Genomic DNA, 21,667 nt, shown 5'->3' with positions numbered 1-21,667 from the left:
TTCAGGGCAAGGATCAGGAAGGCACATAGTCACCCTCGATTTTCCATTTCCAAAAACATGTCTAAGGGCAAGCGTTGTGCATGCTTTAGATAAATGATTACAAGGGGTTTGAGACACAAAGGGGAAAAAATAGTTTTGTCGCCTAGTGCAGTGTGACAGTCACGCGGCACATAGTAGGCATGAGCAGCAGCCCAATTCCTGGGGCTCGCAAAACCAAGGGCACAGCAAGCTCTCCCAGGAAGAAATTTAGGCTAGAGGGGCTGAGGAGGCATGGGGGATGCCAGTGGGAGTCAGCTCCAGTTCCTTGTTTGGTTTCCTCAAGGACATTCAGAGCAGCTCCCTTCAACAGCTTTTTAAGGAGGCAGCATGGGGAACTTGAGGCACCTCTCAAGCAGGAGGTAGCAGGAGCATGGTGGGGCTGGGGAAGCTGGGTTACACAGCCAGCAGCACACATGGGGCATGACAGGCATTTCAGCACCTCCCTCAGCCACCTCATCCCCTTTTGCTAAAAAGGAGAAGCTCTTGAACAGAAATTCTGATTGAAACTGAGCAGTGAGAGTTTACAAAGAAAAACAAAATCAGTCCACTATCATTACTGCATGTTCTCACATCCAGCCTCAAGCCCACCCCACTATGGGAAGTCACCTTGGATGAACATTCACAGCAGGGAGGACAGAGCCTGCGTATGTACCTTGATGCTCCCTTTGCTTAGCAAGTACCCCAACCACCTCAGAATAAAAACAAACTGGTTTGTGCAGAGGGGAAGTAAATCAACCCAAAATCAGCACCTCTCTGCATGAAGCACTGCCATGGGGAGCTTCACCTACCCCATGAGTGACACCACAGAGCTTCTAACCTGGCCTCAGAGGTCCCAGTGAGCTGCCACAGAATTTGGGTATTTAGGAACTCTGCTGCTTGACTGCAGGCTCCCAAAGCACCTCACACCAAATGCTCCCTCCTTTCACCCAGAGAGGAGGGCCAGCTCTCCTCCCCCCACTCCAGAGAGCTGAATCATGGCAGGACCGGGGATGGCCAGGCACATCGCCACTTTTTCCTATGTACTGCTATTCTTGGCAGCAGGAGAGGTCACTGAGACAGCTGTCCTGGCCATGTTGCACAATCCTGGGCATCACTGAGCTATTCCTAATGCTGTGAAACCAGGACCTTGCCTGCAAGGCTGACACTGAGCACCACTTCATTCAAAAGCAGTGGTATCCCTCCTTACCCAAAACCAGGCACGTCCAAGGTGTTTTCTCTTCACTGAGCACACATCACACGATAAACAGTTATTATATCATGCTTTTAATACAAACTTAAAAAAATCTGGAACAATAGAAACTGTACAGATTTGATCAACCTTTTTGTGGGGTTTTTTGTTTGTTTTTAACTAAATCTCTAGACACACCAATATCCCGTTCCAAAATATTGCACAACATTCTGAATACAAAACTCTGATTGTATTACTCCTTCGCTAAAGAAAAAAAAAAGAAGGAAAAAAAAAAAAGAAAAAGACAGCAACCCCCTGGTTCCCCCTCTCAGTAGTCCCCTTCTCCAAAAACAACCCAAGCAGAACACACACAGAAATCCTCCACTCGGAGACATACAGACTTCTGTCCTCTTTCACTCCTCTCCCACAAGGCAACTGTTAATTCACTCCTGGAGAGGGGCAGGAGGAAAGGGAGGTTGAGTGGGGAGAAAGGAATCTTCACCACTTCTTTTTTTTTTTAAAGTTTTTTCCTGAAAAAATATTTTTTTCTCTCCTCTTTTTTAAGAAAAAATCTTGAAAAGAAAAAAATTACATTTTTTATGTTAGAAATATACATATATTATATATACCTCTTACATTTTACAAATGTAGCAAATTATTCAATACAAACGGACATCAACAAAAAGAACATAAACCCATAAAAAATAAAAGTTAAAAAAAAAATCTTCTCTCTTCTCTTCCTAAGAAACCAGGTAAATTAGTGCAGGTTTTTAAAAAATAAAATTGAAGCTGAACGCCTACATCCAAGACTAGAAAAGACCTGAAAAGGCCATTAGTTTCCATTGCTGCCTGATGCTGGAGGAACACTTCTGAAGCACACTTTTTTCCTTTTAAGATGCAAAGAGGTTGGTCCCTCTTCTTTTCCTCCTTCCACTCACACCACTATTTTTAAAGCAGGTATAATACGTGTGGCAGAGCAAAGCAGCATCAAAGCTTCACACACACATAAGCAAGTGGACAGGGGACATCCCCACTTCTTCCCTCCCTCCCTGTGCTGGAGGAGAGCACGCCATCTCAAGGCAGTGTCTCGCAGGTGGCTTTGCCAGATGTGGGGACAGTGGGGGGCAACTGGACCAGGTCCTGCCATCAGGGTCTGAACACCCCTCAGAGTCCAGTGCAATACGTGGGGTGGCACCCAGCAGCACCCTGTTTGGGGAGGATTCCATGGCAGTGGTAGCATCTGTTAAAAGCAGTGGGTTCAAAGGAAAGAAAAAAAAAGGAAACAACAGCTGAGCCACTCCTTAACAACTTGTCCTAGTCTGGAAACCTGCAGAGTTGAGGTTGTGGACACCAGCTTTGGGGGAACTGGCTGAGCTCTGCTCTCCTCACCCACCTGCTGCATTGGTCATAGCTCAATAGCAAGCAGCCTGCTTGGGAACCCATGCTGGGCACAAGGTCAGGACCATGTGCCCCATCACCCATCGAGGGGAAGGGTACACTGAAAACAACTTGGAGAGCTCTGGGCAGAGATTGTCTACCTGGGACAGCCCCATTACCTTCAGCAACACAACTACAAAAGGGCTGGAGTGCCTCCCTCTCAGAGAGGGGAGCAGGAAAAGCACATGGTCATGCTCATCTCACCTGAAACAGATTTCTTGAAAGAGCACCTTGGTTCCACAAGTGCAGGAGGAGTGGATTTCAGACTGTGCTCCAAGAAGCATCATTAAAAGAAAACCAAGCCTCAAGTCTGGGAAGCAGCAAAAGCTTATTTTTCATTTAAACTGAGAACTTCAAAGACTGGAGTTTCATCATCTCCATCTCTCTCCTCTTTGTACACTTCCATGCTCACACAGCAGCCTGCAAGGAAACCTCCCTTTCCACCTAAAAAGCCTCCAACCTTCCTCTGCATGAAGCAGTCCTTTGATGTTCTGTGAAGGTGGGTTTTGGAGTCCTCAACACAGAAGGGATCAAACTGACCAGCCACTACTGGCTGACTGCCACCCATCATCTTGGAGAAAGGTGCAGAGTCCTAAATCCCATCCCTGCTGTGAAGAGGCACCATACACTCACAGGCTGAGATGACCATTTCCCTTTGGAGAGCCCATCCCAGCTTTGCCCTGAGCTTGCTACTGTCCATGCTGATGTGATCTGGCTGGAATGAGGAATTTATCATAGGTGCTTCCTTTTCTCCCTGGATCAGCCACCTCCTCGTGCTTCTCCAGAAAGGCAAGGGAAGGGATTTAGTCAGGTACATACCTGGCTGAAAGCATAAACCCTTATGATACCACTCAAGACAGCAGCTTCAACAACATTACCCTATCTTCTTGAAAAGTTGTGCTGCCTCACGAACTAAAAAGGAAGAAATTTCCTCTTTGAGACAAGAAGATGAATTCACAGCAGATAATGAGAACTCTGACCTCAGAGGCCACCCCAAGTGGATGCTGGCCCCTGCTGCTGGGAGGAACGTCTGGGAAGTGGGGGAAGGATCCAAGTGGGGTCCAGCTGGTTCAGTTCCACCTCCCACAAGCCACAGAGCGAGGCAGGTGGTGTTTCTACACCAGAGGGGCTGTCATCCAGACTTACTAGGCAGCCCTGAGAGAACATAAAAAGCCCTCTTGCTCAGGTACAGAAAGGTCCAATAACCAGAGCCACTAAGCTCAAAGCACTAACCCCCCATAGCCACAACTGGAAGTGCAGATGAGGAAGGGAGCAGGAAGAAGCCATTTCACAGTAATGCTCTGCCCTGACTGTGATGTGCTGTGAGATAGTCAAAGAGAAGAGTTAGTGCTTTTCAGCACACAGAACAGCTGATGCCAGCTTGGGCTGGAGCCACAACAGCACAGTGGTCTGCACCCATGGGCACAGGCAATGTTCTCTGTATACACAGAAAAAGCAAGCTCACACACCCATTCTGGCTAGCACACAACAAGACTGTGTGTGTCCCCACCAACACTGACTCATGCTCTTCTTGTCCCTCCTCCAGCATGGTGGTATGAAGACGACATCCCTACACCCAGGCAGAAAGACCCTATGTCCAGTATGGGGCAGGAAGTGGTGCCAGGAATCAGGAGCATTGTGACCTACAGTTGCACCAGTCCTGGGCTGGAGTAGGGGAAGAGGGCACACAAACCAAAAAAAAAAGCCCAAGACTCATTTTAAGGAGTAAAAAAGTGAGTAGGAAAAAAGCACAGGTACTGAGTTAAAAAACAATTCAGTGCTTCAGGAGCGTTACCAGCACAGCGCAACAACACTGAGCTCTCGCTTTTCCCAAGAACCTATATTTGTAAGGTTTTAATATTTTCTGTATATTTCTATTTTTCTTTTCTCTCCCTATTGTTTTTTTTCTCTATTCCCCCCTCCCTCCCTGCCCCAAAATACTCTCCTTCCACTGTATTCAGTTGGCCAGGACAACGGGCTGGAACGACTGGCTAGGATACTGCATGGCATTCAGGTTGTAGCTGAGTCCTTCCACGAAAGGAGACTTCTCCAGAAAGAGGCTATTGGTGCTGCCACTGAAGACCTGAGCCATATCAAAGGTACCACCTGTGCTGGCGTTGAACTGCGATGCTGGTGGGATGCTGCTGGCCTGGCTCTCACTGGCAACACCATCGAAGAAGAGACTGCTGGCTCCTGGCGAGGCGCCACTGTAAACGAACTCCTTGGCATTGGGGGAGAGCTGTGACTGCGGGGCTTGGCTCCCAGTGCTCCCGACGAAGTTCAGAGAGTGCATAGACAGGGAGAGGCCCTTGTGCTTCAGCAGGTTGGTGGTGGGAGACCTGACCATTCTCGGCTGCTGCACAGCCCCTGCTCCACCGCCCCCTCCTCCGGCTCCTCCACCCTTCTTCATCTTGGTTGAGCCGAACTTGGTGGCAGCAAAGGTGGCAGTGGTGAATGTGATGGGTTGAGCAGAGCGAGGGATGAAGGTGGGGCTGGGTGACTGGCCGAAGGAGGGGGATGGAGAGTTGGACAGCGAGTTGTCCTGGCTGCCAATAGGGACAAATACCTGGGCGTCGGGGTTAAAGCTGCTCTTGATTTCTTTGTCCAGCTCTGTGGCACTGCAGCCCTCACTGTCATCTAGGTAGAGAACCTTAACAGAGCCCTTCTCACCGATCTGGTAGGAAACCTCAAAAGGATCAATCCAGACACTCAGCTCTTCTGGCACATTGGCACGCACATCCTCTACAGCCAGCCCGCTCCGCTTGGCTGCCAGCTCCACCACCGGATCCACTGTCTCTCCTATATGAACACAGCGATAGCCAGATCCCTTCAGAGGTTTCTCAGGGTACCAGTGACCCTCATACTTCTTCTTCAGCAGGCGCTCTAGCTCCTCACCAAACAGGTCTGCCCGCCTCCGAGGAAGCTTGTTGTACAGGTATGAGATGATGAAGTTAAGAGCAACTTTGATCTCCAGATGCATACTCTCTTCCCAGCAAGCAAGTCAGGGCAGTGTATTAAAAGTGACAAAATGACAGAAACATAGACAAGTTTTGATTCCGAAGAGACCTAGAGAAAGAGAGAAAAGGATGGATGAAGACTAGAAAACACAACTCTCCCAGTTGAAATAAATAACTGTGCATTTTCATGAACAAAGCAGAATGAGCAGTTTGCACAAATACTAACACGAAGTAATGCTCTCTAGGAGAGTCACCACAAATCTACTGATCCTCAACACAGAGGGATGTTGATAGGGAGAACTCTCCCTGCTCCTCTTTCAGAAGAAATAAGGGTGTAGCCACTCTCCGCACACAAGTATGTACATCACACTCTCCTCGCTGCCAAGCACTGCTGCTGTAACCCGGCAGGCCACTGTCTGCTCTGTCAGCAGCATCTAACATGCCTCTCCTGCCCTGGCACTCAGCTGCTTCCAGCACAGCTCACCTGCACCAGCCTCTCCAGAGCACAAGTGCAGCACCTGAACAGCCTCGTGACTCGCTCAGCAGCTTTGTGCAGAGACCTGCTTGCGTTCAGGACAGCAGGGCCAGCCTCTCCTCTGGGAGGCCGGGTGGTTGTGCCGGGTGCCACGTCCTGCTGGCACAAGCGCAGAAGGGACGAGAAGGAGTGAGGGAGGGTGCCGGGGTATCAGCTGCCAGCCCATGTTTACTATCCCCTTGACTAGCAGGCACATATCTTATTAAGTGTACCCAGTTGAGACTCTGCCTAGCTACAAACATAAAATCTCAGTTCAAGTCTGCTGAGCAGGGAACACAAACATGCCAACAGCCTGTCCAATATAGTTCACATCGCTTATCCCTGCACAGAGGGAAGATGAGCTCTGCCAGGATCAGATACCTACTTAATAAAAACTGAAGTTGCTTACCAAAGATTGAAGTAATCCTTTCTCCTCTCTCTCTCTCCCCCTTGTGAGGAAGTCTCCAAAATGGAGAGAACCCACAAAAGCACAATGCAAAACCACAACACTCAACTCTCCCATTATACACAGATTTGCAAACAATGTTTGTCTGGGTACAAAAAACCCAAAACCAGGTATGTCAGCACTACACTTTGTCACTCATCCAAGGAAAATGAATCTCACAGATATTTTAAGAGGAAGCACACTTCCAGTAGCCTCCACACCTCTCCAGGGGAAAGAAGAATATCCAGTTTTTAATTGGCAGCTTAGTCAGAGGCTGCTCTGTCTTCAGCTGCCCTCACCTTGCTCAAAGAGACACACTGTGTTCAACTGTCTTCCTAAAATGGGCTTTAGGGATATTCTTGTACAGCACTCAAGCTAACGTTTATGACGTGTGACAATTATTTGGGGGTGGGGATGAAGTACAAACATACATAGTTAGCATTCCCCTGAAAAAGCCCAGGAGTACAACCAGGTATCCATGCTGGCCTAAGTCAGCAGGAGTTAAAAAACTGACCAGACGTGTTTGCTTGGTCTAGTTTAGTCAACAGAAAGGATCAAAAAATTTTGAAGAAGCCCTCAAATATTTTAAAGCTTTACTGCAAAAAAGGGATGCAGATTCTATGCTTTTTCTGTACTACTCCACATTCACAGAGGTTTAGCTTTAGGAAGATGGTAACCAGAAACAGATCCCACACTTCTGATCTGGCAACAAGGAGGCCAGATCTGGAAAGAACCCCCTTTAGGTTTGACTCGGCAACATAAAACCACACAGGAACAAGGGAGTGGAAAAGAAGTCTTGCCTTTAAAACCAGCTTTAAAGAATTACTGTAATGTAACAAACTTTGGTAGGTCACTGCAACCTGACCAAATGCAAGTAAGAACACATGAACACCGAAGAAATAAGCAACCACAGTTTTTCTAAGAACAGTTAAGAAGAAGCCATTTTCAGAAGGCAAAAGTCTTGGCACAAAGACAAAGCCTTTTCTGGAAAAATTAAGTATGAAACAAACCTCTAAAGAGCACGCCTAAACCCTAACAAGAGCTTGTATAGACTATAGTACCTCAAGGGAGGATTACATGGCGCTCTCTAACTTCTTTGGTTTAAGATGTTCGAAAGGGAGGATACCTTTGGGATTCCAGCAAGTTAAGCAGGAAGAGAACAGCCAGTTTGTAAGTCTTTTATCTTGTAATAAATTCTAGTCTAAATCCAAAATCTATGAAGAGATCAGATATTAAAGACTGGGAAAGGAACAGTGGCCAGAATTTGTTACCATCCTATCTGCTATACAAATGTCTCAATATACATTGAGGACCTCAGTTCCTCATCAACTTTTTGCAGAAAGCTGTGGAGGTAAAATTATACATCATCTCCTTTTTTCTTTCCTCTAGTTTACCTAATAAGAGAACACTCTGTACCTTGGTTATGAAAAGGTAAGTTAATTAGCTTAATAACACCAACAGCTGCCAAGGTAGAGGCACACAACTGATACCTGCCGAAAAAAGTCACTGGCTTCTCAGGTTGTTGACATGGCAAGATGAGCTCCAGTAGGATCCCCTCAATCTCTTTCTACTGCACTGAAACGTGATAAAATAATTTAAAAGAAATTTAAGAACCCCCAAACACCCTGAAATCCAGCTGAAGCAGTATGGCTCTAAGAGAAGAAACTACTGAATATCAATTGTAAGAGATATTCTGAGCAATCTTCCATAAAGGCCAGCATTTTCAAACTAAAGGCCTACTGTATATCGAGGTGCTGGCAAGGAACAAAGAGCTGTTTCTCTGCGGAGCTCTTCTCCTGCGGAGGGAAGGCAAAAGCCCCCTCAGACTCCCCGTTTATCGGTATCCTGAAGGGGAGAGGCCAGACCACCACTTACAACAGAGAGGAGCGAACATGGGAACGATTCCCTTTCCTCCCGACTACACCAACACGGTGTGTGACCTTGCGAAGGAGACCCGGCCCTCCGAACAGGCTGGCCGTCGCCTGGGGACTTAAACAGCCGGCTGTCACGGCGGCCTGCGGTCCCACGGCCGGACACACCCGTCTGGAACGAGAGACCCCTTCCCAGCACCCCGCCAAGGGCGGCGGAGAGACTCCTCCCCGCCAGCCGCACGGCCCCGCGGGGACGAGCCCCGCCGCCCCTCCATCCCGGCGCCCGGCACGCCGGGAGCTGTAGTCCTGGCCCCCCTCCCCGCCCCACGACCTACTTCTCCCCGGACTGCGGCTCCCGGCGCGCCCCGCGCCCGGCCCGCGCGTCCCCGGGCGGGGCAGGCCACAAAATTTTCCAGCGCACATGCGCGCTGCGGCCCGCCCGCCCTTCCCGGAGCTGCCCACGGCCGGGAACACGCCCCGCGGCCCAGGACCGCCGGGCAGCCGCCCCCTTCTCCCCTTCCCTTCCCCTCCCTCTCTCTCGGCAGGGATGGGCGGGCGCGTCCTCACCCCGCAGCTGTTTCCCCCCCACGGCTGCGGGATGGAGTCCGGGAGGCCAGAAGCCCAGTAACCTTCTGTCTCTCTCCCCCGCCCCCACGCTTGTCCCCTTCGCCCCAGTGGGGCAGGCGAGGTAGCAAGCAAGGTTCTCAACAGAGCGAGTCGGATGCATGGGGATACGTCAACAAGGGCGAGCTCCTGGCTCCGCACACCCGCGGGGTATCGCAGATCGGGGTGTCCAGGAGAAATGGGGGGGCGACGGGGGGGGTGGGGGCAGCCCAGCCCAACCCCGACAGCGTCTTTGTTGTCGCCGGGCTTACTCCCCCTCGGAGCTCGTCGTGCATGAAAGGGAACACCCCGGCGACATCCCCGTTTCCCGGGAGCCCACCACCGCCCTCGGGCCCAGCCTGCCTTTTTTGGGGCTGTAGGGCTGGGGCTGAGCCGCATCCCGCTCCCGCCCCCGCCCCTCAAAGTAGGCTGTGGAGAACAAAATGGTGAACTGGGGCACTGCAAAGCGTCCCTAACCCAGTGACTTTCACTTCCATTCTTCTCCCTTGAAGCCCCATTAATCCCCCCGGGGACCAGAACCGCACTTTGACTCCGCGGACGGGCAGATCGCTGTCCCTGGTGGGGAGGGGGACGATGAGCCCCCTCAGACCGAGCTCACAAAGAGGACGCGCTCTGGAGAGGTCCCAGCCCAAGAAGGAGTGTGAGGGAGGAAAGCAGCCGCAGCCCCAGCCCCACTTACTTCGTTCTCGGATCCAGGACCAGCGGCTGCTGGCGGCTGTCGCGGGGGCCGAGGGCGCTGCCGGCGGGTCTCGTCTCCGCTTTGCCCCGTCTCGTCCGTCCCCTCCCTCCCTTGTACCCGACGGCGCGGGGCGGGCCCGGTGCCGTGGCGTGGATGCCGCTGCTGCGCCCCCAGAGCCGCCCGCGCCCTGGCCCCGAGTGAGCCAACTCACGGCAAACTTTCACCCTTAGCAACCTCTCGGCGCACGGATCCGCTCCCGCCCCGCGTGATGCGGCCGCGGGGGGCGGGCCGGGACTACTTCCCCCTCCCGTCGCCGTCTGCTGCGCCCCGGAATGGATCGGGGGGGGGACCGGACCGGTGGAGCCTCCTCTGCTCCCCCCTGAGCACCGGGAGTATCCCGGCTCCGAGCTCAAGGGAAGGAGGGAAGGGGCCGCGGCATTAGCGGGGATTGACCGCAGGATTTCCCCAAGTGGCTTAGCCTGAGGCGACGGGGGGGAATGGGGGTGGAATCGAACGGAGCGGGGAGAGACGGAACCGGCCGGTGTGGTGCCCGCCCCCACGCACCATGGATACGGTCAAGCCCCAGCTCAGTAGCAAGGCCAGTCCCGGGACTCCCGAAGGGACAATTCTCTGCACACCCCAAGCACGTCTGCGAATATCCCCGTGGTGGAGCCCCCCCACCCGCGACAGTGGAGGAGCTCGGGGAGACGTGCCCACGAGCAATCCTGGCTCCCTCCATCGTTGCAAAACCCCCGGTCTCAGATGCAGGCGGGGTGCTCGGGGGCTGCGAGCACATCTCCCCGGGGAACAACGGGGCAAGGCCAAACCCGGCGGGCTGGTATCACCGCGGGGAGGACAGTAGCAGCACGGCCACCTCCGCGGCCCCGAGACGCAGACAGAGACCCGCCCCCGGCACGCGCTCCCGCCTCCCGGACTATTTCGTCTCTGCACGCCTGTGTCCCTCCGCCTCCAAAAGAGCAGGGCCGGCTCCGCCGCGGCGGAGACGAGAGATCCGCAAGGTGCGCGAGCGCCGGCCGTGCTAAAAATAACTGCAGCGTGTTAGCAACAGCCTTCCCATTGGCTGGCCAGGCCCGGCGGCGCCTTCGGATTGGAGCGCTGCTCCAGCCAGTGAGCCGAAGGGGGTGTGCGCGGTGGGCGCTGCCGGGAGATGTAGTCGCGGGGCGGCCGCGGCTTGCCCCCGTCCCGGGTGCTCTGCCCGCACCTCGGGGTGTTCGCGCGTTCGGCAGGGCTCGTTCGTTCAGGCTGCCCTGGGGAAGGACAGCCAAGGTGACGGCCATCCCTAGGGCTATGGGCCGATGGCGGCCAAACGCTGAGCTGCACCACCCACTGGCAAGCTGAAGGCACTCTCAGCCAGCACACAAATGGATCCGCACCCTTTATTTCAAAGCAGTCCCATTACTTGTTCCAGGAAAATGAAGAAAATGCCTACAGGCATCCCCAGGCCGTGTATGTTACAGTACAAAGTCACACCACCTTTCACACACACCATTTGCAAACGCTGCTTGCTGTCCACACTTAAAGCAACTTTTGACCCAAGTAACACTCCAAACTAGTGGAAGGGACACCAAGAACAGTGTTTCCAGGCTCTCCCAGCCACGGGTCCTACATCTTCCTCAGTGTTGACACAAGCAGAGGGTGACACAAGCGTTACCACAGTCCCTGTTGCACCAGGGTAGCTGGCCTGGCAACCATCTCCCAAGTGCAAAAATACAAAGTTCATCTCTTGTCCCATTTCCACAATAGCCTTCAGCCTTCTTCGGGGTTTGGTTTGTCTTCCTCTCTTATTCAGGAACACTTTACCTCAGGTACTGCCTTTGCCACAGAGAGCATTTCTTTTGAGGCCAGCCAACACTGTGTGTTAAGAAATCCATTAATGTTCCTTCCCAACCACAGCAGCCAGCCTTGCTCATTTTCCCACTGATTACAGAAAAAAAACCCAGTAACTTTTGAAGTTGTTTTTTTAATTTTTTTTCTGCAGGGAAAGAGGAAAGAAAAGAGAAAGATTTGAGAGCTATTATGAGCAGCCTTATTTTCGTCACTCCTATTTTAAAAGGAATTTAGTTAAAAAAGAACACCTTTTGGGTTTGTTTTTTTTTTTTTTTCGATTATTCCCTTTGCTTTGCTGGAAGCAAAATCATACTGTCAGCCAGAGATCAGGAAATTAAAATGACTGAGCTATTTTTAGTATCATTAAACAAAAAAAGACAATTACATTTCTAAAATTCTATTGTTGCTTTAATAAGGTGTTAGTAAGAGGCTGTCACATATTGGGGCTCTTTAAAATACCTGTGCCTTGACCGTGCTCCTTAATTATGGCATCGCCCTTGTACACATGCAAGCAGAGGAATTCTGTCACAGTATCTGCTCCTGCATTCTCAACCATTTGGCTATTAAGTCAAAGCAAGGCTCCCGTGTCACGTGTGCATGGGGAGGGGAACAATTGCCTAGCCACTGGGACAGAGCTCATTTGGTTGGGCTATTTAATGCCAAGGAAGGGGAGTCAGGTTATAATTGGACATAATTAATATTGCCATACCCTGAAGCCTTTGTACATTCAATTCACGTGACAACCCCAAGGAAATGAAAAATTCTTTCCTGCTATTGAATGAGGCAAACATCTTCAGCTGATGTCTGTAATGAGAAAATAACAGCTTCTGTGCAGACAAGGTTTCAGAAGTGAGATTTTGTCCATGCAGCTCCCACAGGAAAAGCTCACAAGCAGATTCCAAAACTCCACCTACCTTTTCTTTTTGTTTTGTCTCTTTTTAAAGAGAAAAAATGCCTGGGGCTCTAGGGCTTTGTCAAGACAAGGTCTAGATGGTTCAAGGAAGTGGATGTATGTTACAGAGCTATTTGCTGAGCTCAGCTGTAGTTGTGGCTGGCAGTTGGTCTGAAGGGGTGTGTAACGGGGAACACCTACATTTCAGAACAGAGCAATGCCTTGTTAGTACTGGCAACAGAGGCCAATTTCTTAATAGGCCAAGAGGTCCTACATTCTCTCCTTCAATGTAAATATTTAAAATTGAAGGAGAGGTGTTTTTTTTTTTACTTGTTATGCAACATTTTAATAAAAAAATTATAACACTACCTAGAAAAGTAACGGCAGGAAGATACATTTAGCTCCATGCATTAGGATTTGAAGACAGCACCATGGGGGTTCAGCTGCCAGGTTGATAAAGCTGTCCCTGTCTCTCCCACCCTTCCCTGCTGTTACCATGCAAGTACTTTGCAGCTGGCAGCCAGGGAGCCCCCAAATCTGGCTGCATAAAACTCCATGGATGGATGAAGTCCTTCCAAGACTTGGCCTGCACACAGCAGCAGGACGTGTCTTGGCTCATATTTTCCCTGCGGGGAAGCTTGCCCTTTTAGCATGTGTCCTGGTCTCCAGTACTGCAAGGCAATCTCCTCCTTGACAAGTACTTTAAAATCTATTTAGGTGAAAAATAATGCACTTTTCTAGAGGCCCTGCCTAGGTATCATCTGCTGGTGCACAGAAAACATTACCAAGCAAGCAAGGTCATGTTTTTCTGGGCTACACAAATGTGTCTATTACCCTTGTTGGAATTAGCAGCTTCAGGGCAATGTCCCATCCATGCTCTGAAAGTACCAGAAAGGCAGTGGCACTGAACTGATCTGAGCACCAGCAGCATTTGGCATGCTCCCCAGAGCTGTCTGCGCAAACAAGGCAAAGGGGAAAAAGCCTGTCCCTCCCTCCCTCCACCTGCCCAGTGACTCAGAACAACTAGAAATGGCAGCTTAACTCTCAGAATACAGACAGATATATCCAGCAGTCAGCGTGAGGGCATCAGGAGTGCCAAGAAAGTGAGTATGTTCAGCTGTTTTTGGGGATGGGGGAAGGGACGGGGACACTCGTACCTCTACAGCAAGCCCTGCCTGGCTGATCCTGCTAAATGATTAGGAACAAAGGGTGCTCTAAAATTAGGGTGTATTGGTTCTGAGACAAAAAATAATTCCTTACTTCATTTCCCTCTACTGAAAAACTTTGTCATCTTCCAAATTTCTGGGAAAGGAAAAAAACGCATACAAACCTTCTGCATTCCTAGTGAGATAATTTGGGTGGCCTGACTGAGGGTAAGTGATAAATTCTGGTTGAAGTGATAAAGTTCCAGGTACAACAAATCTGCATGTCATGGCCTGCTTTTAAAGAAACACAGAATTTAAAATGGCCGATATTAGCTCTGACATGGACTTTCTGGTCTGCAGAGGCAGTTGCTTATTCCCACAGAACTGCTTTGGGAGAACAGGTTTGCTGTAACCAATGAGCTAGATTGCTCTGAACATCTTGGCAAATGGCATCCATCAGAAGCTGTGCAGGGAAAAAGACATACCGATACTCTCAGAACTGCAAAAAGCTTGAAGAGAAACTCAAGAGAATAGCTGGGGGCAGGAGAGGGAGGAGCAGCTGGGGTAGCTGTAGGGCCAGTGGCAGCTACAGCCAGTTGCAGCAGGGAAAAATTACTTTTGACGGGAGGAAAATCACAACTTCTGTACTTTTCACTTTTATCCAAATGGTTGGAGCAGGTAGAAGAGGTATTTAAGCCAAGGAGTAGTTAGAGGAATTGGTACTAGCCTCAAGCAAATAGCTGAAATCTTGGAAGGGGAACAAAAAAAAAAAAGGTTTTGGGACTCTGCACCCCAAAACTGAACAAAACAACTGTGTTAGTGTAGCACACGCTCTGCTCAGACTACAAGTGCTTGAAGGACTGCAGGGCACACTGAGCCAGGACCCTGATTTAACCATCTGAGGAGTACACACCCATGGGGAACTCAGTTCCGCCTCTGCACAAAGGCGCCTGTTCCCAGATCTCTGCTGAGCCAACAGACTGCTTTTAGCCTCTACTGGTATTTGACAAACAAGCAGCCTCTGGTTTCCAGCACGCACACGGCCAATAGCCCAGAACACAATAGTTGGTTTCCCATTACAGCAGGGAAGGCTTTAACTTATTCACAAGAACAGGATAGCGAGTCAAATAGCTTAGGTTTTAGAAAGGGATTGGATGTTTGCACGGTGAAACAACATCCACAGCCGTATTAGCCGGGGTAAGGGTTACAAGCTCAGCGATCCTCATGCTACGGGACAAAATGATCAGTGGCTGGGATCACAGGCAGACAAAAGCAACAGCCGTTCCCTGAAGCTCCTTGCGGCAAGGTCACGTGGCCATAAGCAGACACTGTCAGAAACCAGATAACCCATTGTGAAGTGCTAGCTGGGCTAATCCTCCCTGTCCCCAGAAAGCTCCAGAGAGGCTAGCACAGAATGAACCAAACAGAAATCCTAGTTGTACCAAAAATAAAAACCCAAAAGAAAAAGCTTTATTGGTGTGCATCCTACAGAAACGGTTACAAGAAATGGCCTTGGATTTATCTGTCAAAGAAAACATGGAACAGCTGTGCTCTCCCTAGGAAGGTACCAGCCATGAGCAGATTCCTTACAAAACAGGGCAGCGTGGAAATATACTGGAGGAAGGGAGGAGGGGAGCAGATTGGTGTTTTGTTCTTCAACACCAATGGTTGGGGCAATTTCAAACAATTGAGAGGAGGCCCAGTAAGAACAACCTCAAGGTATTTCTCCACACTACAAACAGCACTTTCCATTTTAACATGGCTCCTGCTATGTGTAAGTGCTTGCCCATTCTGCTTTGTATAGAGTTGGGGCAACTACTAGCAGAGCTTCTGCAAAGGCAAGAGACAGTAATCTTCATTTGCCCTCCCTCATCATTGGTTCTCATCAGGTTTCAGTCCCCACTCAGTCTATTATTTCTCCAATCCTAAGTATATTACTGAATTTGTATTGCTTTAGAAAAAAATAATCAGCCAGTTTTCAGTAAGAGTAAAGTCCAGAGATGTTCCAAGACCCTCTTGCCAACCCAAGAGGAGGTAGCCACATATGAATAGGATCACCTCTTCTTGAAGCCATACTTTTTCCTTTCATAGAAAAGATCTGTCTTGGAACTGCCCAGGTTGACGATCTTAGGGCAACCATCTCTCTGTAAGAAAAGAAAATGCAAGTTAGGAAATAGGCAGAAAGAACAACATCATAGTTGTAGTAAGTTCTCAGTTCCCACACACCTCGCCCTGTCCTCAACACATTTCATACACTTGTACAGACAAATTGCTCTCCAGTGCTGGTTACCAGTAAGACAGTGGTCTAAGAGAAGAGGATGGATGTCATTTCAGCATTACTGTAGGACACGGACTCCCTCAGGGCCAAAATGGAAAACAGCTCATATAACATCAGCCATTTAATGAAAAGGATGTGCTGTGCCTCAAGACTGAATTCTTTCTAAATCAGGATATGCAGGACCTCTAGGGCCCAGAGGAATAACCTTTCCCCTCCTTAGCCAAGAAGAATTTTGCTGCTCTAGATGTCACCAAATCATTCTTGTGTTTAGGAACTCCTCAGCAGTGACAGCAGAACTGAATTTCAGATTTCTTCTATCCTGGATCGATTACTGCAGAGGTTGTAGGGTCATCTACTCACAGCAGCTACACAGATTAAGTTCTTGTACCTGAATTCCAGTAGATGGAGAGAAAAAAAGCCTCAAGAAAAGCAAGGAGCATAGGGGAGACCATCCTGAGAGGTGTGGTTGCAAAACCAAATTAGAAACGCCCTCTTGGTATACATGGGAACATTTCCTCATGAGTCACCTGAGCCCAGCATCTGCATAATTCTTTAGGGCAAAGCATTCTGGCTGGCCACAGCAGTTGTGAGGGATCCAGCAGGCAGTGGAACACGTGTCCCAAGTGCATTAGATTTAGAAAGCCCCTGGGCAGACGTCAGATGCTGTAAAATCTGCACCCAAGCTGCCTGGCTCCCATGCCAGAAATGCAATCTGGTGGGGAGGATCTGCATGACAGGAATGACAGGTGAGGTGGGGAACAAAAATCATCCCTCCCTCATACACCTGCCACGACCCATTTCTAGCTACTGTCTCCTTATTTCATTTTGAACCTCAGTAGCAGGACTTTCAAGACTTGCCTCCCACAATCCATGGAGTCTGTTCAAATCTTGACAGCCTTATTGCAGGGCTCTTGTTCATTCTTCCACCTCCTCCAAGGATGCAGCTCATGAGCACCCTCCTTTCTCCAAGAAAAGATTACTATTTGCAACTCACAGATATCCTGGGTGACAAGGTGGGATGCAGGCCCTTATCCACACATTGAAGTGGGCTGAAACAATACTTCATTCCTTCCTCCACCAGAATAAATGAACCAACAGTAACCAGGTCCTTTACTTTGTGCCCAATAGCATTCCATCTCTGCCATCCACTTTATTTGCTTTCTTGCTTCACTATCTTTTCCAGTCTTTCTCTGAAGATGATGAAAGTGCTGTGGCTGAAGCCTTGAACTGTTAAAGCTTCAGGTACAGAGCTCTGCCCATCTGGTTTTCTTATTCACATCAGCACCGGATACCATAATTATGATAGGCAGCAGCATACTTAATTTTGCTCCTTCTGGGCTCCCTACGCTTGTGCCAGCATTTTTCAATCCTGCAACAAATCATGTCAAATCTGCTGCTTCAGATCTGCAATTTCACATCTGCAATAATACATAACATCTGAGTTTTCAGCTATGAAGCAACTTTCTTCACTCACAACAGTATTCACCCAGGTGTCAAAATAGACACCCAGACCTGTTATTCTTCTCTAGCTCTATGTTTTCTATAGTCCTCCCTGACATAGCAGCTGATTATTCCACACCTGAACCAAACATAAAATGTAGGTAATCTCAGGTTGTGAAAAACACTTGTTGGCAATCCCTGTGAATTGATAAAACTAGAATCAAGCCTATTTTACTCATGACTTATAAAGCCAGGCATCTTCATTCCAAAGGCAAGTGAACAAAACTACTGTTTCTCACAGCATTTATAAAGTAGGAGGCAGCACCCCATCAAAGCACTTATATCCATATTTAGATACAGAGAAAGATTATGGTCCTGTTAGATCTAATGACTAAACTCAAAGGAGGACCTGCTCCTGCTCTGGATTTAACTGCAGGCCTCTAGAGAAAACAGGCACTACGGAGAGTTAAAGCAGCAACTCACTCAGCTGAGGACACTCCTGTAAACCACTCCGAACCACTCTCTCAGCACGTTCTTCACGGTCATTAAGGGTGTGTAGGAAACGACATTTGCAAAGTACCAAACTACTTTTAAGAGACACTCTCACAGCTACCAGACCTATATTCTGGGATAGCAGAACTGTAAGCATCATGTTCTTGTTCTCCTGTAAGGTCTTTCTAATGCTTTGTTGCAGTTCATGTCCTGCACTCACTGTTTTGGGTTATTAACAAAAGCCGTATAAGGAATGAACAGCTGCCTCATTTCCCACGTGCAATGGCTTTCAGCACAATATTGTAAAAAGATTATAGCTCTGGCTATAGACAAAAGGGACCATAACACCAAAAGCATTATCTGAAAGAGAAATATCTACAATGCAGACAATTCCAGAAAAGAGTAAGAAAATATAAATTGTATCCCACTGAAATTATACAGGAAGCATCCAACTTGTGAAACACAATTACCAGTGAAGCCACTGGACACAAAGAACCAACTTTACCTTGTTATTCAAAGGAAAATAAAGGTTTTGATTCCACAGGCCTTATAGTACCATATGTACTCTTAATCAGTGGCTCATAATGGACTTCTAGGGAGGAGCTGCTTCTGCCACTGCCTTGCAGTGTCCTGCAATATTTCTGACCCTGGTGAAACCTAGGCTGGAGCTGTAGTAAAATAACCACCTGAAGTGGTAACAAGCAGTGTGTGGAGGAAATGAACTGTGAATGTGCAAAAGAGTCAGAGATCCTTAGAATGAAGAGCATTGCAATACCTCAAAATGCTTTGCAAACACAGAGACCTATCAACAGGGGAATAAAAGTTTCAGATATTGCAAATGAGTGCAGATTGTCCTAGTAGTAATTACAGCAGCTCCAAGCCCCTTAAAGGTAAGCATAACTACTATGTAGCTGGGATGGCAACTTACATCTTTTTCCTGGATGGTGCACTCCTTGCAGTAGTAGGCATCGGACACTCCGGGCCCCCCACAGATGACGCATCGGCCCTGGTAGGAGCCATAGTTACACTCGTCACAGATGCGCACCAGGGTGCAGGGCCGCACGTAGGAGTCACAGATCACACACTTGCCATCACCTGCCAGCACAGCAAAGCCTTTGGTTACAGAATGTCCTTTCTGCCACCTCCACATCAGAGGAAAAGCTTCCTGGTCCAATAACTTCCCTGTGCACTCAAAGTGCTGAACTGCAGAAATGTGCTTGGCAGGCACAGGGCACAACTTTGTACTGTACACAGACTTGAGAGGAACAAGGCCATGGCCCACAATATTTGAGTTTTTTTTTTTTAATTTAGTAATTTGTTCACTGTCAGAGAAGAAACCCAAAATTACTTGGATAACTACTGTGTGATTAGTCAAGACTTGCTTAGATTGTACCACTACTTTTACTCTAAAACTTTTCCTGACTTTCATTTGCAAAGAAAAAAAGCCAGAATGACAGAACTAGAGTCCTTACCTACACAGAAACTGCAGCGTAAGCTTCTCCACAGTGACAAATCAACAAAAGTCTGGAGTTACTATGCTCAAAGAGATAAGAGATTGTACTCATGGTCCCTTTAATCCTTCATCTGTGACAAGGTCAAAGGAAGGGCAAACTGGCATAAGCAGCCATTTCACAAAAGTTACTCTTACGCTCTCACAAGGAACTGAGTGAAATTCAAGTACTGATATCATACAGGCAAGGAGCCATCAGATGCCAGTAACAGCTTCTGCTGAGCTGGACCTTAACGAAAACACTGACCTACGGATGAAAGGCTTCATATCCTATTACCAGTTCCCAAGGTATCTAATCCTGACTCCCACAAACAGCTTGCCTAACCTGCTCTTAAATCTCTGGCGTGACAGCCCTCAGCTACTACCAATGGGAATCTGTTTCACTGTCAGGTGCTCTTGAAAATTGCTTCTTGCTTTAGACTCTCCTTCTCCCATTTTACTTATTCTCACACTATTTTATTTGAGTCACAAACTACTCCCTCATTTGTTCTGTTCCCCTCAATGATCTAATGACAGATCACAAGGATCTAACAACAGATCATACTCTTTCTTCCCTTTCACAGATAAGCATTTGATTCCATGGGTGTTTTTCCTGCTCTAACTTCTGACATTTGCCCTCCATTTTTTCTTGTCCTAGATGCTAATGGAGACCTTTCTTACAGTATGATGAAGCCAAAACCCAAAAATGCATTTTTCCCCCTCCTTTAAAATGATCAGGATGATATTTTGGTATTACAGATTACAAGGATCCAGTGAAACAGCCACTGTAGCCTCAGCCACTAGAAATGATGGCAGCAGGTACACTACAACTGCATTTGTGTGAGAGTCTGTTTGAGCTTGCAACTTTTTAAGTATTCCTTGAGCTACACTTGCAATGTTACAGTAATTGTTCCCTTTTCAAAGGGTGACATTAAGTTTGGGGTTAAAGCAAAAATAGAATCCAACCTTCAAACCCAAACTACACACTCTAACCACAACACTACATTCTCAATCAACTAAATGTGGTTGATATACTTACATTTTTCACAGAGTCTTCCGATTGCTGGGGATAAAAAAAGAAAAAAATTATTTGAGGCAAGAGAAAAATCTAAGCAAGTACAAGCTTGAATATCAAATTATTATTTTCTGCAATAAGCAGTCCTTAAAAAAAATGAAAGGCTAAACTATAGAAACAGTTTGAGCATAAATAGATACATTCATGATAAACAACATATATCCTCCTGGAGAGATTTACCAGAACCCAAGATGCACTATACATGCACAATGATATCCCTCTGCAGTAAGAAAACCTACATTCATCATTCCATTTCAAACACAGCCGGTGTATCTGACTGAAGAAAATGTACATGAGTCTTGTCACAGCTTTTACACTGGTTTTAGTGGGGGGAAAAAACCAAAATCAAGTGTTTGTTTCAAGCCATCCAAATACCTTCTTTGCTTTAGAACATGAAGGTAGTTAAATGTACCTGAGAAGTCTTCTCACTTGTCTGGGACACTCACAACAATGTTAGGAACTTGGATAAATTTAATAAATATTGAGTTTCAAAGACTAGACGTGCACATCAACGAAGACTAAATACTGATTTGTCTGAAGTCTGAGAGAAAAGGGATTTGTCAGGACGTGACTTTTCAACATAGACAAATGGTTAGAAGCACTGACTATTCTAAAAAGAGATGTGCAGCTGAATGCTTTGCGTTTCTGGATCTTGCAGAAAGCTGCTCGTTAAATGTGCTTTTCCAAGGAGTGACAAAAACCAGGAAGGGATACCTCAACTTCTAATCTTGTATAAGAGTTCTCTGAACCTTGACCCAAATGCTGACTCGGGTGCGACAAGGATAAACCCCGTTATCTGTATTGCAGGAATAACCCGGAAGAGAACTTTTGTCTCGCAGCCAGAAAGATGCTCCCAAGTGCTGCTGGATCCACAACGCACGGCGGGGCATCAAAAATAAAGGAAAATAAAAGGAAAACAAAAGAGGGAGGGAGGAGCGGGTGGCGCGCCGCCCCTCCCCCTCCCCCGCCGGGCCTAACGGCCGCGCGCGTGCCCGACGGCCGGTAAGGCGCGCGCGCCTCCCGCTCGCCCCGCGGCCCGAAAACGGGGGAAGGAGCTCCCCATTCGCATCCTCCCATCCCCCGGGACCCACCGACGCCGGCCTGCTTGCGGCAGAAGATGAGGTCCGGGTGGTGCTTGGCCATGGCGAGGCGACACCCGCCCGGCGCTGCTGCTGCTACTCCTGCGGCCCCGCGGAGCCCTCACCGCCGCGCCACCCCCGGGTCCTGGCCGGGGTGAGCGCAGCGCCTGCCAAAGCGCCTCCCCCGAGCGGGAA

General features: G+C 48.5%; 2 protein-coding genes across 2 annotated transcripts; both read right to left on the bottom strand.

Annotated features, from left to right (window-relative positions):
* Positions 1–1,286: 1,286 nt before the first annotated feature.
* TOB2 (transducer of ERBB2, 2) lies at positions 1,287–9,968 on the bottom strand. The gene is made up of 2 exons (XM_021552747.3): positions 9,735–9,968; positions 1,287–5,710 (listed from the first exon to the last, which is right to left on the bottom strand). The coding sequence occupies exon 2, from the start codon at positions 5,622–5,624 to the stop codon at positions 4,602–4,604; it is 1,023 nt and encodes a 340-aa protein (XP_021408422.1). The 5' UTR covers positions 5,625–5,710; positions 9,735–9,968; the 3' UTR covers positions 1,287–4,601.
* Positions 9,969–15,055: 5,087 nt separating this feature from the next.
* Positions 15,056–21,666, bottom strand: PHF5A (PHD finger protein 5A). The gene is made up of 4 exons (XM_021552840.3): positions 21,485–21,666; positions 20,358–20,381; positions 18,758–18,924; positions 15,056–15,763 (listed from the first exon to the last, which is right to left on the bottom strand). Exons 1-4 carry the CDS (start codon positions 21,534–21,536, stop codon positions 15,674–15,676), a joined length of 333 nt encoding a protein of 110 aa, XP_021408515.1. The 5' UTR covers positions 21,537–21,666; the 3' UTR covers positions 15,056–15,673.
* Position 21,667: the final 1 nt, after the last annotated feature.

This window comes from Lonchura striata, chromosome 5, assembly GCF_046129695.1.
Source record: "Lonchura striata isolate bLonStr1 chromosome 5, bLonStr1.mat, whole genome shotgun sequence".
In the NCBI taxonomy this organism is placed as follows: domain Eukaryota; kingdom Metazoa; phylum Chordata; class Aves; order Passeriformes; family Estrildidae; genus Lonchura; species Lonchura striata.
Note: the sequence above shows the minus strand (reverse complement) of the source record. Positions and strands in the feature narration are given on the sequence as shown.